Source organism: Pimephales promelas, chromosome 8 (genome assembly GCF_988280905.1).
Source record: "Pimephales promelas chromosome 8, fPimPro1.hap1.1, whole genome shotgun sequence".
Classification (NCBI taxonomy): domain Eukaryota; kingdom Metazoa; phylum Chordata; class Actinopteri; order Cypriniformes; family Leuciscidae; genus Pimephales; species Pimephales promelas.
Window position 1 is genome coordinate 23,811,314 of NC_142776.1, and position 13,428 is coordinate 23,824,741.

Consider the following 13,428-nt stretch of genomic DNA (forward strand, 5'->3'; position numbering starts at 1 on the left):
GGAAGATATTTTGAAGAACGATTGGAACCAAACTGTTGTTTGGCACCATTGACTTCCATATTTTTTTCTACTATGGAAGTCGATGGTGCCAAACAACTGTTTGATTCCAATCATTCATCAAAATGTCTTCCTTTTCACCCACAAAAGTCCTTGTCAGAAAGAACAGTGGCTGAAATAAATTAATCTTCATGATCTTTCACACTCTCTTTAAAGGGATAGTTCACTTTGAAATTTACTGTTGGTATGTTTTAGCTACCACAGTAGTTTCAATTTTGATATTTTTAGGTCAAACCGTTCTCATCTGTCAGTCATTTAATGGAGGTCTATGGTCACCACCTCAAAGAGCATGCACAGACAAGTCTAAATTAAACATGATTTAATGACTCGTAAATGTAAGTACACATTGATGGCCTAAGACACGAAACGAGCGGTTTGTGTTCGTTTTTGCGCAGACCGAAGCGCACGCGCCCTCAGATGACTTGGACGTGGCTGTGGTTACAAGAGGTAAAAACGATATAAATACTGTTCGTTTGGCTCGTTTCGTGTGGCCACCATCAATGTGTAAAAAATACCTAAGTCAGTTTGTTAACTGAATATTATGTTTTGTGAGTTTTATGTTTATTAAGTTTTATGTGTATTGTGGGTGGTCAAAGACAGATTTCCGTGAGAAAGATAAATGTATAGACTTCAAATTTCTGAGAAAATACATTTATTTTCTTTGGGGGAAAAAAAAGGAAAGCTCAGACATGTCAATTCTTGTATATGGTATTGCACATCAAGATGGTGTGGAATTATTTTAAGCATTTTCTCCAACCCTTATTGACTGGTGATGTACTGTATAGGACAGGACTGAAACAAGAAATGAAAGAGATAGAATGGGAAGCAATTAAGAATAAAAGTAAACGGAAACAAATAAAGATAGGTTGATCACAAAGTCATGTGTGCATAACACTCTGAGATCCTTCAGCTTATCTTTTGTTTTGGGGACTAATTTGAATAATTTGGTAATTGTAATTGCATCTTTGGTTTCTGGTAAATCTGCACGTTGTAATGGCTGAACACAGTCAGTTATTAATTTACAAATAGTTACAAAATATAAAATCATAAAACATCACTAGATTCTTTCTTATTGAAAGTTCTCACAGATATGGGTCTGAAAAATGCAATGCAGAACAGAATTTACCAAAAAGGAGGCAGTGTTTAATGAACATTTGTAATGAAATAGGATTATTTCATTACATTACTTAAATACAGCCATTTGCTATAGTGTTACCAATACATTGGTTTGATTTTTAACAGTTAAACATTCCATCACTGTATTTCGAATAATAAGGCCTGGTGTCCTCGATAGCAATTTCAGCAGATTAAGAAATTGTACTTTACCAAGGTATTTGTGCCATTTTTGGATTATAAAGCTTGTAAAACAAACGTAATTAAAGCATTCTTTATGACGTATAGCATGACAACACTACAATGAAATATGTGAGAAAGCTAAACACCACAGACAGAGATGATATAAAGTAAAGCCATGTCAGAAATAATTGAATCTGGTTAGAATCTCACAGGAATGCTTGAACAGTTCAGTCTCATCCAATCAGACAAAGTCATGTGCATCTACCCTTCACTTATTATTCATATGTGATTTACCTCATCTACATGAAATCTGTGGACTCTGAATTGAAAAATAGGAACAATAACACTATAAAAGAAGACAGCAAGTTCTAGAAATGTAGGACATTCTTTCAGCAAGTGAAATAATCAAAAACATCACTATGAAGAATAATACTATACCACGAACGAACATGCTGCCATCATAAAAATGATTAGCATGGAATCTTTGGAAATCGACGTGGTCAATCAGAAATTCCTCTGAGATGAGGCCACGTTGTTCTCTTGGATATGAGATTAGGAGAGGATTTCCTCAGGGAGTTGAAGCACACCGTGCATCTGATTGGATGGTGGGGATCCTTGTGCTGAGAAGTGTGCAGATATTCGGCCAGATCTGATCAGTCTCTGTGTCTGAATATGTGTACAGGATGCCTTTAGCCCTTCAAAGAATTACAATGCTGTTAGTAAAAAAGTCATTCATTCATTTGACTCAGAGTCATAGAAGTACAGTCACAAGCACACTGGTTATGTTTTGGATTGCATTCCAAAAGTGAGGTAATTCCTATGAATGTTTTATGAGCGTACTTATAGAAATCGATGACAGGTTTGGCAACATCTTTGTAGTGTCTTAGTCTGGCCACCAGGGCTTCTGGTCTGTCATCTTCCTGTTGAATCAATGGCTCTCCTGTGATGTCATCTGACCCCTGTTAACACATACAAAAATTAGCAAGGCTGTTAGAAAGATCTGGGGCTCGTTCTTCGTACGTTGCTTAAAACATCCGAGATCAAATGAGACATCTAAGATGATATCATCGTGCTAATCATGATCCGGCTAATTGGGTTCTTCGAACACACCTGTTGTTTATGATTAGTATCGCTGGATTGAGTTATCTGAGATAACTGTGCGTTCTCGCGTTGGTTTAAAAGGGGACATGTATCGATAGCAGAACCAGTGATCAGCAGCGCTGCTATTGGCTGTTCAGCATGGCCAAAGAACACGCCCAGTTTTTCTCCCAAGCAGAGCAAGCGCTTTTAATGCAAGGTTATGCCGAATTTCAGTCTTTAATTAAAACGCCAGGGAACACCTCAAAGTGTGTAAAAGCCAGTAGAGAGTGCTGGCAAAAGTAGAAGACAAATTAAATGCGTTTATGGTGGCCATAGATGTTTTAATAACTTATTATTTTTATTTTTTTATTTTCATAATTTCATAATTACTTTGTTCATTGTAATGTCGAGTCACCACACAATAATAAACATGGTGAAAGTGAAGTACAAAAATATTCTACTTAATGGTAATTTTAGGCCTTATAGGCCTACTAGTCTCTTTTAAAAAGGCACTGTTAAATAAATGATTGTCTGTTTATAAAAGCAAACAGGAAAAATGCTGAGAAAAAAATAATAATGATGCTCCTGACCCTGGCAGAAGAGCTGACCCTTGGGTTGAATGTGAATTGCCCTGTGAAGGGCATCCCTGGGTTCAGCTCTTCCAGACTCACATCAGGGACCAGTAGCAGCAACACCTACATCACTGGGAAATGAGATTTAAATTATCTTTGTACACTGTGAAATAATTTGTTGCTGCATTATATGAAGTAGACCTATAATCCAAATTGGCTGGTTTAGTCATTTCAACTGTTAAATCTTGAGTAATGATAAATTGCTTTGTCTTGTGAAAGTAAAAACTGATAAACTTATGTTAATGTAAAAAATATTTTGCCATGAGTTATCAATCACATTGCACTGGAGAGTGAAGAAAACTTCTCAGATGACTGTCCTTTGGAGGAAGTACTTTAATTTAATTGATGGCTTTAATTGATTTCTACTTGTGCCTATGCCTATTATTTCTGACAGGAGTCCACATGTACAGAAAGGCCTACAGAAGAGTCTGCACACAGCAGTGATACAGGGGTGGGCAGTGTAGACAACTTTTTCTTGTTATTTGTTGCATTTGTTCCCTATATGAGTCTTCAACAGAAAATAGAGTATTTTGAAAAAACAAAAATCAGGGGGAGAAACAGAACTTGACTAATAAAAAATTGCACTAGAAATAGAGTTGCTTCAAAATAAACTTCAGAGTAAAATCACACAGAGTACTATTACTGACCTTAATATCTTTTAAAAAGATGACTGAATAACTGGATTTTCTTTACAAAGAACTATTGAAATAAAACTCTAAGCAAACAGAGTTTTGCAAATTTGTCTTGTCTTTTATTTTAGGCTTAATTAAACATTTTTTTTTCTTTTTCTGATGTTGGCAGTGTTGTGTAATATGGCACATGCAATGTCACAGGCCCTGTCAGGTGCAACCCTCAGGGTTTTTAGACATTGAAATCTTCCCTTTAGTTGGCCAAAGCTCATGTCATTGTGTGCCCTTGTCCTAGAGCTGCATTGTAACTGGTCTGGGGTTTGGGTCAGGGAATGGGGTCATAAAACACCTGTCTCCATGCAGGATCCTGTTGTAATCACCTGTTTAATGGAAAAATGCAGTTCTCAGCATAAGTGTATGTAATACCGTGAGTTTGATATTTATAATTTTCCTTACCATGTTCAAATAATGTTCATAAATGTGAATCTCTTAAAATTCTTGAGTCATGCACAGATCCTGGCCATTTTGCTTTCACACTGATTTGTGATATAGAACATGGTCACACACCATCTAAAAGATTTTACTCAGTCAAATGCCTTTTAAAAAAAAGTGATATAATATTCCAAATCTGGAATATTAAAAATTGTAATAGTAATTTGGCTGCACTGTATAAGCCCCCTTTCTGCTCACAAAATCCCTTTATTGAGGCCTTGATGGGAACATGTGTGCAGTCTACAGTGTATGGCACCAATCACGTAAGTTAAGCCTGAGGGACTGTAAGTCATAATCGGCATGGTCATCATGATTGCATTATCTTCATTAAAAATTATAATATACCCTAAGTTGGCAAAAAAAAAAAAAAAAAACTAAGAGCACTACTTTGTGAATGGCACGACAGAAAGCTTATCAAGTTCTCCGCATCTCCAATAGTGTAAAGGAAGCCACTCGCAAATAATTTTAGGGCAATGCAAACATTTTGTGCTGTTGTTGAAGCCCGATATCGAATCGAACATTAATGTGCATTTCCAACAAAATAATAATGTATTTAAACGACACCCTCGACGATCGTTTCACGAGAAAACAAAAATAAATCTCAGAAATTAAGCTACACTATCGCGCTGCGCTGAAGGACTTCCCGTATCAGCCGCGATCTAATCCTGTTTACATGAAATAAGCCTGCTCGCGAGCAGGTTCAAGCTGACGGACCTGTTGCTATGACAGCAAGTCCAGGATGAGCGTCGAAGAACCAAACGATCCAAGATCATGGCAAATCGCCAACAATCAAATCCAGCTAACTGAGTTAGCGACGTACGAAGAACGAGCCCCTGGTCCCACTTTTATTACTATTATTAACATAATTCTTTTCTGTAATTGCATCTATAATTACACTGCTGGCCCTTCCCCTACCCCTTAAGCCCAGTCTAATGGCTCGTTTCCACTGAGTGGTACGGTACGGTACAGTTCGGTTCGGTACGCAATTATTTGCGTTTCCACTGTCAAAAGTTGTGAATGGTACCAAAAAGCCGAACCGTACCGTACCACTTTTTGGGTACCCTTCCGTTGGGGTACCTAGCACAGTGAAAGGGTACTAAAAGGTGGAGCTAGACTCACTGCAGAACGGTGATTGGTGGACAGAGTATCGTCACTCGCGCGTGCTACAAGGGCATTAGAAGCATACGGTTGAAATATAATTCTACTGTTATTTTATCACGAAATGTAGTTTTAAGAGTTTTTCAGGCGAGAAAGTAGTTTTTTAAAGCTCAAATCTGTGGTTTATTTAAAGATTTATGATAATTTGACTGAGATCCATTCCAAGCGATCACCGGACGCTCGCGCTCGTGTCCCCCGCCTGGAACAGCCTTTCCTCGGCTAGTCGTTCTGATGTTTGCCGCTGACTCTGACGTCTCTGTAGTGGTTAAACATCGTCTTGTATAAACCCAACAGGTGATCTTTGGTCTCGTGAATCTATAACTCGTTCCCTGGCCAATAGTTTTGGCAGAAGGCTACATGAAGTTTCATATCTTTGAGCGCTGAATTTGTATAGCCTCACTGTAAACCCTAACGGTCAAAATAATTAATTGGTTTGAGTAGGACAAACTTAAATTCAACTTATTAGTTCAGTCAAATTAATTTTTATGAGTATTTAGCACTTTTTTTCTTTCAAGTTCACAGAACTGATATATTTTATGTAAACTGAACTGTTTCATTGTTTTGAGTTTTATGAAATTATTCATTTTAATTTAGACGAACTTAAGTTTAACTGAAACGGCTGGGATATCTATTTCCCAGCATGCTTTGCCGATGGCACTCGAAAGAGAGTGTAAATGCTAAAATTAAGTGCAATATAATTTTTTGTGTAAAATGAATGTTAAGTGTGAGATTTAGTAGTGATTAATGTTTAGTTATGCTAAATTAGAAGAATTTCTGTTAATGTTGGCTTTCGGGTAGTTACCATCATGGTGACGAGTGGTGCATTCAGCTTGATTTGAGAGCAAATTATCCCTCATTATGCTCATGCAGTAAGTGCTTATAACATACTGATTCTAAATTACTATGTCGGCAGATCAGCTTTTAAAGCTAACTAAGTTTATACTATTAAAAGTGATTTGAGTTCTGCCAACTTATACAGGTTTACAGTGTACTTCATACATTTAAGTTATAGTAACTAATTAGTACTATTAACTTTGTTTACCCAAGTTATCTTGACAATAAGTTATTGAGTTACTTGGAAACAAATCAATTATTTTCTTATGCTTCAATTGTTTGAGTTAATAAACTTAAATGATTTAAGGCAATCGGTTTCCTTAAAATAGTTTGAGTTGAACTAACTCATCAGGTTTTACAGTGATTTGACTGACTGAATTGTTTCTTGATGTTATTAAAGCTTTACTGTATATCTTTTTGTACCCTTTACTTATACTTTTATAATGGCTAAAAGTATAAAACTGAAATTCAACAAAAAGAGATAGTTTTGTCATTTTTTTTTATTTTATTACAAGATCAACAGATCAAGATCTGTTGTTTATTGCAACATTTGTACCAATGCGATATGCAATACATTGCATTACATATTGCCTGGAATATGTTTAATATTTTTAAATTTAAACGAAAAGAGGCAGGGTTGTTTTATATTTAGTTTTGTTATAAATGGCAGAGCGAGCAGAGTGCCGCGTTCAAGAACGCGCTGTTCCATTAACAGAAATAATGACTCGCGTCCTCGGGATCATTCTCCTGAGTTGGACTTTGCGTTGGCTTCTTGGAAACGCCTAATGCCAGGCAGCGCTTGTTTCTAGTGACAAACATGCCGAGAAGCAAGAACAAGATCTGCTGTCTGTCATCCATTGTTGTTTACTATGTCACTTTCTTCGCGCGAAAATGACGTCGATCGCTTCTTTCCAGCATACCACGCCTATCAAGTAAAGGTACCGTTGACGGCGGAAACGCAAGCCTGATCATGGTGTACCCGACCCGACCCGTACCGTACCTTACCGTGCTGTACCGTACCCCTCAGTCGAAACGAGCCATTAAAGTCTCTACCATAGACCATAGAGTAGACTACTGTCCCTACCCTATCCCAACTCAATAGCAGCGACAGTGTTCTGCAATATGACAAGAACACATTAAGTATATTGTACTTGTACCAAACTATTTTTTTGAAGTACATTAAAGATACCCTATATAAAGTGGGACCAAAGATTGTGTAACACAGCTAGAAAAATAAAAAATAAAAAACCTCTTTAAATTAAATATCTATATTTTACTTAAAGAGTAAACAAAAAAGTAAAATAAAATAACTGTTTTTATTTATTTAAACATTTTAAACACAAAATAGTTACAAAAGAAAAATGTTTTGAGTGAAAGAAAAAAAAAACTTAACTAAATAAAACAAAATAATTTCAATAATAAGAACAATAGAGAAACATAAAAAAATATACATGCATACATATGTGTGTGTAGGTCAAGCTGGAGTTTTAAAAAGTGCAAGGGCTGCCAAATTTGAATAAAATATTGTAGGCCTGTGAAATGAATTTCAAATTTTCTCTAAGTTCATAAAATATTGGGTATCTTTTATCCAACGAGCATGATATGGAGGGTGAGGGCTCTTCCAGATCAGTAAAATTAAGAAGATAGCAAGTAATCTTAGAAAAGCAACAACATTTATATAGTTTATGGGCAGCGAAGGACCCTGTGAACCCTGTCCATAACAGCCTCATATTTCTTGATCTATTCCAATATTAAAGGGTTAGTTCACCCAAAAATGAAAATTAAGTCATTAATTACTCACCCCCATGCTGTACCAACCCCGTAAGACCTTCGTTCGTCTTCGGAACACAAATGAAGATATTTTTGATTAAATTTGAGAGCTGTATAACTACCACATTGGCTCCTAAGGGACTGCCTCTTGACGGCCCAGAAAGTCAATGAAGAAAATGTTTAAATATCCCAAGTGACTACCGTGGCTCAACTATATGTTTATCAAGCGACGCGAATACTTTTTGTGCGAAAAAACAAACAAAGTTTGCAAATCTGCTTCAGATCGCAATTCTCGCGCATGCGTCGTGGAAATCTAAGGAAATCTCGTTTCTGGCCTACAAGGAAGAAAAGGAATAGTCGAATAAACTTGTTATTTTTGTTTGTTTTTTCGCACAAAAAGTATTCGCGTCGCTTGATAAACATATAGTTGAGCCACGGTAGTCACTTGGGATATTTAAACATTTTCTTCATTGACTTTCTGGGCCGTCAAGAGGCAGTCCCTTAGGAGCCAATGTGGTAGTTATACAGCTCTCAAATTTAATCAAAAATATCTTCATTTGTGTTCCGAAGACGAACGAAGGTCTTACGGGGTTGGTACAGCATGGGGGTGAGTAATTAATGACTTAATTTTCATTTTTGGGTGAACTAACCCTTTAAGGTCTAAAGCTCAGTTGGTATGCAAATTAATCAAAGGTTCCAGCTAATTCTGTGGCTGGAGTTGACAAAAGAATCAACCATAGATCATTCAAGGTTCTTCCACAAGGTTTTTGAAAAACAAAACCCTGTACACCAGGAGTGTACAAAGGGGTAGTGTCATTTAAAATGGAAAATTTTACTTCACAGAAGCATTTGGTGTTTTCCATTTGAAGAAAATGAAGATTCAGCCGCAGTGTGAAGTGTGAACACACTAACGAAAACTTTAAAAATATTGCGAAATCTTGTCTCAATGCACTTCCTAGTTCAGTAGTACACAGCCACACTTGTAACATCTAAATGAACTGCTTTTATTCAATTCAAAAATATTAATATCAGTCAATCAGCCTAAATGCATTAATTCATACCAATAAAACTATTTGTCCAGTACACAAATGTTTGCTCCCTAAAAATTCCCAGAATGCACCTGAATCTGTTTTTTCTTAAAACTGCAGCACATATTTAATGGGACAATACTATATTTACCCTATTTAACTGGAGGATAACGTGTTGTTACTCAACCTGCTTATGGAGCCAAGGAGACTTACTGTGAGGTTTCAATGCAGAAACAATGATAAAGGGAAATAGAGATTTTCTTTCATTTTTATTATTCCTTCATAACCTAACTTTTATCTAATTTAATGTGCCTACATACTGTATACTGCACTGTGATATCCTATCTCAATCTGAAATAAAGGACAAAGACTAGTATTTTCACCTGGACACGGGGGGGATTGAAGCACATATTATACACTCTCCCACTGGCTGGATGTATCCAGCGATGTCGCAGCCTTTCCTTCAGTGTTTCCAGAGGGATGTTGAGGTTGATGGCTATATCCAGATCACATGCACTGTTTAGGGCTTCAGCCTGAGCAAGTGTTCGAGGGAAACCTGGAAGGTAAGTTCATAAAAATGACTTCTAGCACTTAATACAGGCCAAAATGTTCACACACACATGACTGATAGCATTTTCTTCATTTCATTATAAACTTGCATGATGCCATTTGAAGGTTATAAAAAAAAATACTTCTTTAAAAAGTCACACTTTTGTTGCACTGTGTTGTTTTGTAACTATGCAAAAATGTCAAGAGTTCCCTGCTGGCAATGCTATAATGAAAAAAAAAAAAAATGAAAAAACAAAACCAAAACACAATACCCAGCATATTGTGTATTTTTATTCATTATGTCCTTGCCAGTGGGGAGATCTGCTTTCATCACTTGTGACTGAGTGTAGATACGTTTTCGTGAGTCTATATTAATTTGAACCTTTCGTTGGGATTAGTTTTTGCAGTTTGAATTTTAATATTGTACAGTCCTGAAATAAAGGAACACTAGTTTTAATCCATGTAGCAAGAATGTTTGTAGGTCACACTGCACACCGTTTCAGTACATGTCTGATATCCTATCATCCAATAATAAGAGCTTGTGACTTTGACTTTCTAAGCTAGCGGCTGTTACACCTCAACTTTTTTGATATCAGAAATCAGTAATCAATTCTTAATGAAAATAGGCAATATAAGGCAACATATTACCAAAGGCTCCTAACTTACTTCCTGAAATGACTAAGAATAGACTGCTTTGAGTTTCTGTTGAATGAAGAAATGAAAGTTTTGCTTCCTCTAAAGAGATTTAGCTTGGTCATAAATATATAATAATAATAATAATAATAATATAGCAAAAGGAATAAACATTAAAATCCCAAGAAACAAAAGTGGCAAGTCTTTTCTTCCCTATTGTGAAACATCCAAGTGAAACAGCATCTTGAACAAGAAAAAATGTAGGGTGGAGCTTAATTTGGTCCATCAGGAATAGATTGGATGGTTGGATCATTATGGTTTGCGATTGCTGGGATCTCATGTGAGTGACAGGTTGTCTTGCCCTCGTGCCAGTAAACACATCATCAGAGAAGAGATGTCATTGCAAAAGGGAGGGGAAGTTATTTTATTATTATTAATAGTATTACTAGAGCACATGGATTAAAAAAAATAATGATGTGCATGGATAAATAATGTATAACTAACAGTGCAAAAAATAATAAGAATCAACCATGTTGATTTTATGGTGACTTTAAAATGGGATTCACCACCATACCATCCAACAGCCAGCTGTATTTGGTCATCTCCACCAATCTAGGCAAAAGAAGACGTGTCATGACATGGTCTGGCACCAGCAATCCTTTTTTTATATACGTCTTGGCTAGAACACCAGCTTCTGCAAAAAAAGAAGAAGAAAAAAATAGTGAACTGAACACATATCTTTCAAAACAATCTTCAAACCTATATGGCTATATTTCTTCAATATACTGTCTTTCTATAATATTTCACCAAGAATGGAAGCAGCTGAGAATTTTTAGACATGCTTTCGACAAAATTCTGCTTACATTCATACTTTAAATGTACAAATAACCTTTAACGGAGACAAATCAATTATTAATTATTGGATTTTAACCAGAAACTAGATTGTTAATCATATAATAGACTGGGCAGTCACATCATGAGAGTCTTGGGACATCAATGCACAATGATTTCATATAGATTTGTATCTACGTTGTGAATACAACAAACAAAATATGAAAAATAATACAAATCTTAATGTCATAGCACAAATTTCTAACTATGCCACAGCTAAAGGTTATGGTGTATTTTTCAGGCTTCAAACACTGATGCACAAATATATATTCAGGTTAATTTATGGTTAACCTAAGCTTTATGTTAAACGTAGATCTACCACCCATACAACTTAACTGAGCATGAGTAAGAAGTCCATTCAAGCTAATTTATAATGAGGAAACCGAATACGTTGCGTTTAATATACAATTTGTTGCTTATTGTGTCTTTATCTACTTGCATGAATGCAAGCTGAAGTCTTAAGGAAGTTTGCATGGCAACAGCAAAATAAAACAAATGTGGAGTGGCTTCTTGCCAGCATGGCAACTTCTAGAAGCATATGGGCTACCTCACATGAACTCTAAACATCCTGAATCACGACGGTACTAACTTATCACATGCATTCCAAACTAGCAGGACCAAATGTTGAAGAATCGGTCATTTGAAACGCCATTCATATTGTATAAACCGCAGAAGTTGGTTACGCCCCTTTATATGATCAAGAAATCCCTTCTGTTTCACAGTGCATCTAGCAATTTTGTTAGCATCGACGGGTTTTTATAGATAAACAGCTTCAAGGAAAACAATCGAAAGTTTGTATTTTTTTGCAAATCACGAACCAGTTTTCGCAGAGATGTTTTCTCGAACAAAGTCTCCACTGGACAAATGTTTAAGGCCGAAATTGTGCGCAATCCTCTCCGAGATGGTCCCTTTCCCCGAGCCTGGGGGACCCATGATAACAGCCCGGAATAACTTGGACATATCCTCACAAAGCTGCCCTGTATCATGCAATAAAAAACAGTCCAGCATTGAAACCATGCAAATCATTATGCACTTTTTCCACGTCGTTTGCGAGTAGTGCGCTTTGCATTACTTACAATTCAGAGATTACAGTTATGTTAAATATCTTCAGTGCAGAATGAGGGATTGGGACCTGTAACATCGAATAAAACCACAAAATCACACAACAAGGAGCGACTTAAAAAGTTATAGGTCAAAAACAACAAACAAACTTACCCACCCGAGTACTGTGCTATTAAACTGTTATTTGCACGGTGAAAACAGAGCCCGTTGTCACAATGTTCATTAAACTCTGGTAACGTTAGTCCTAGCTTCGCTGACGCACCGCCTACTACTCTTTATGTAGACGCGAGCGTCTCCTCTCTGCAAATGAATGGAGGAGAAACATAAACGCCCTATTTTAAAACGCCTCTGGAACGGTGTCGCACTGAAAAATATTAAACTGCACCGCATTGGAGCCTGGTCGTTTGAGTATTCAGTTGCACAGTACAATCTCTTTAAAACAAAGTGCGAAACATACACAGCGAATTAAGCAAAACGTTATTGTGATATAGGATGTGCAAATCTATAAGCGACAATGAACGAACGACAGCTGTACTGTTGCTATGGTTACCTTAAGGCAAACGCGATTTCTGTTTGCGAGCGTGTTTACTTGCCACTAGTTCGTTGAAAAATAATCCGACTTTAATATGGTTATTTGGAGAGATTGACATCCGAGGCGCACATGAGTGTTATGTTGAAAGAGGATCTTTACAGAACAACACACTATTCTATACGAGCCATTGTTTTAGTGTGTGTCCAAAAAATTTCAAAATGCCAAACTGCATTTCAAATGCCGGTTGATGCACGTATTTACCCAGAAAGACGTGGAACATTCGGGAATTGTACAGTTTATGCACCCAACTGCAACAGTTTTCCTTGAAGGAAGCCTATTTAAAAAAAGCCTACTCTCACCGTCTCAGTCTTGTTCCAAACCCGTAGGCTAGTTTCTGCCGAATACGAAAGAGATAATTTAAAGACTATTGGTAATCAAACAGTTTTCGGTCGCCATTGACTTCCATAGAATTTTTTCCTACTACGGAAGTCAAAAGTCAATTTGATTACCAGCATTCTTTAAATTATATTGTTTTATGTTCAACAGAAGAATGAAACTCATGTAGGGTTGGAACTTGAGTAGGCTAAATGATGATATAATTTTCATTTTTGGATGAACTAGGCTACTTTAAGTAGGGGCTTATAATATCCATACACAGTAGAATATCTGCAGTAAGAGCACAGTGTAGCCTATACGTCATTTTGGGACTCAACTTATGTTCTCACCACATGCAACTAACTCAACATATGGGTATAACTGGTGGTGTGATATTGCCCCCTGTCTGA

The 13,428-nt window shown here is 36.6% G+C and overlaps 1 protein-coding gene across 2 annotated transcripts; it reads right to left on the reverse strand.

Annotated features, from left to right (window-relative positions):
- Positions 1-692: 692 nt before the first annotated feature.
- On the reverse strand, positions 693-12,584 carry ak4 (adenylate kinase 4). Of its 2 annotated transcripts, none has more exons than XM_039691627.2 (7): positions 12,265-12,584; positions 12,126-12,181; positions 11,868-12,026; positions 10,733-10,852; positions 9,360-9,532; positions 2,194-2,312; positions 693-2,048 (listed from the first exon to the last, which is right to left on the reverse strand). In XM_039691627.2, the coding sequence occupies exons 3-7, from the start codon at positions 12,007-12,009 to the stop codon at positions 1,922-1,924; spliced, it is 681 nt and encodes a 226-aa protein (XP_039547561.1). In that variant the 5' UTR covers positions 12,010-12,026; positions 12,126-12,181; positions 12,265-12,584; the 3' UTR covers positions 693-1,921. The 2 variants fall into 2 exon arrangements, with proteins under 2 accessions (XP_039547561.1, XP_039547560.1); XM_039691626.2 differs by having other exon boundaries at positions 12,269-12,577.
- Positions 12,585-13,428: the final 844 nt, after the last annotated feature.

What these genes read in the sequence shown, in the direction of transcription:
- ak4 (XM_039691627.2), bottom strand. Translation starts at nt 12,009, where the DNA reads ATGTCCAAGTTATTCCGGGCTGTTATCATGGGTCCCCCAGGCTCGGGG. An exon ending in AAACATCTCTGCGAAAACTG is followed by an intron (nt 10,853 to 11,867) that starts GTTCGTGATTTG and finishes CTTTTTTTGCAG; the next exon opens with AAGCTGGTGTTCTAGCCAAG. An exon ending in ATACAGCTGGCTGTTGGATG is followed by an intron (nt 9,533 to 10,732) that starts GTATGGTGGTGA and finishes CTTACCTTCCAG; the next exon opens with GTTTCCCTCGAACACTTGCT.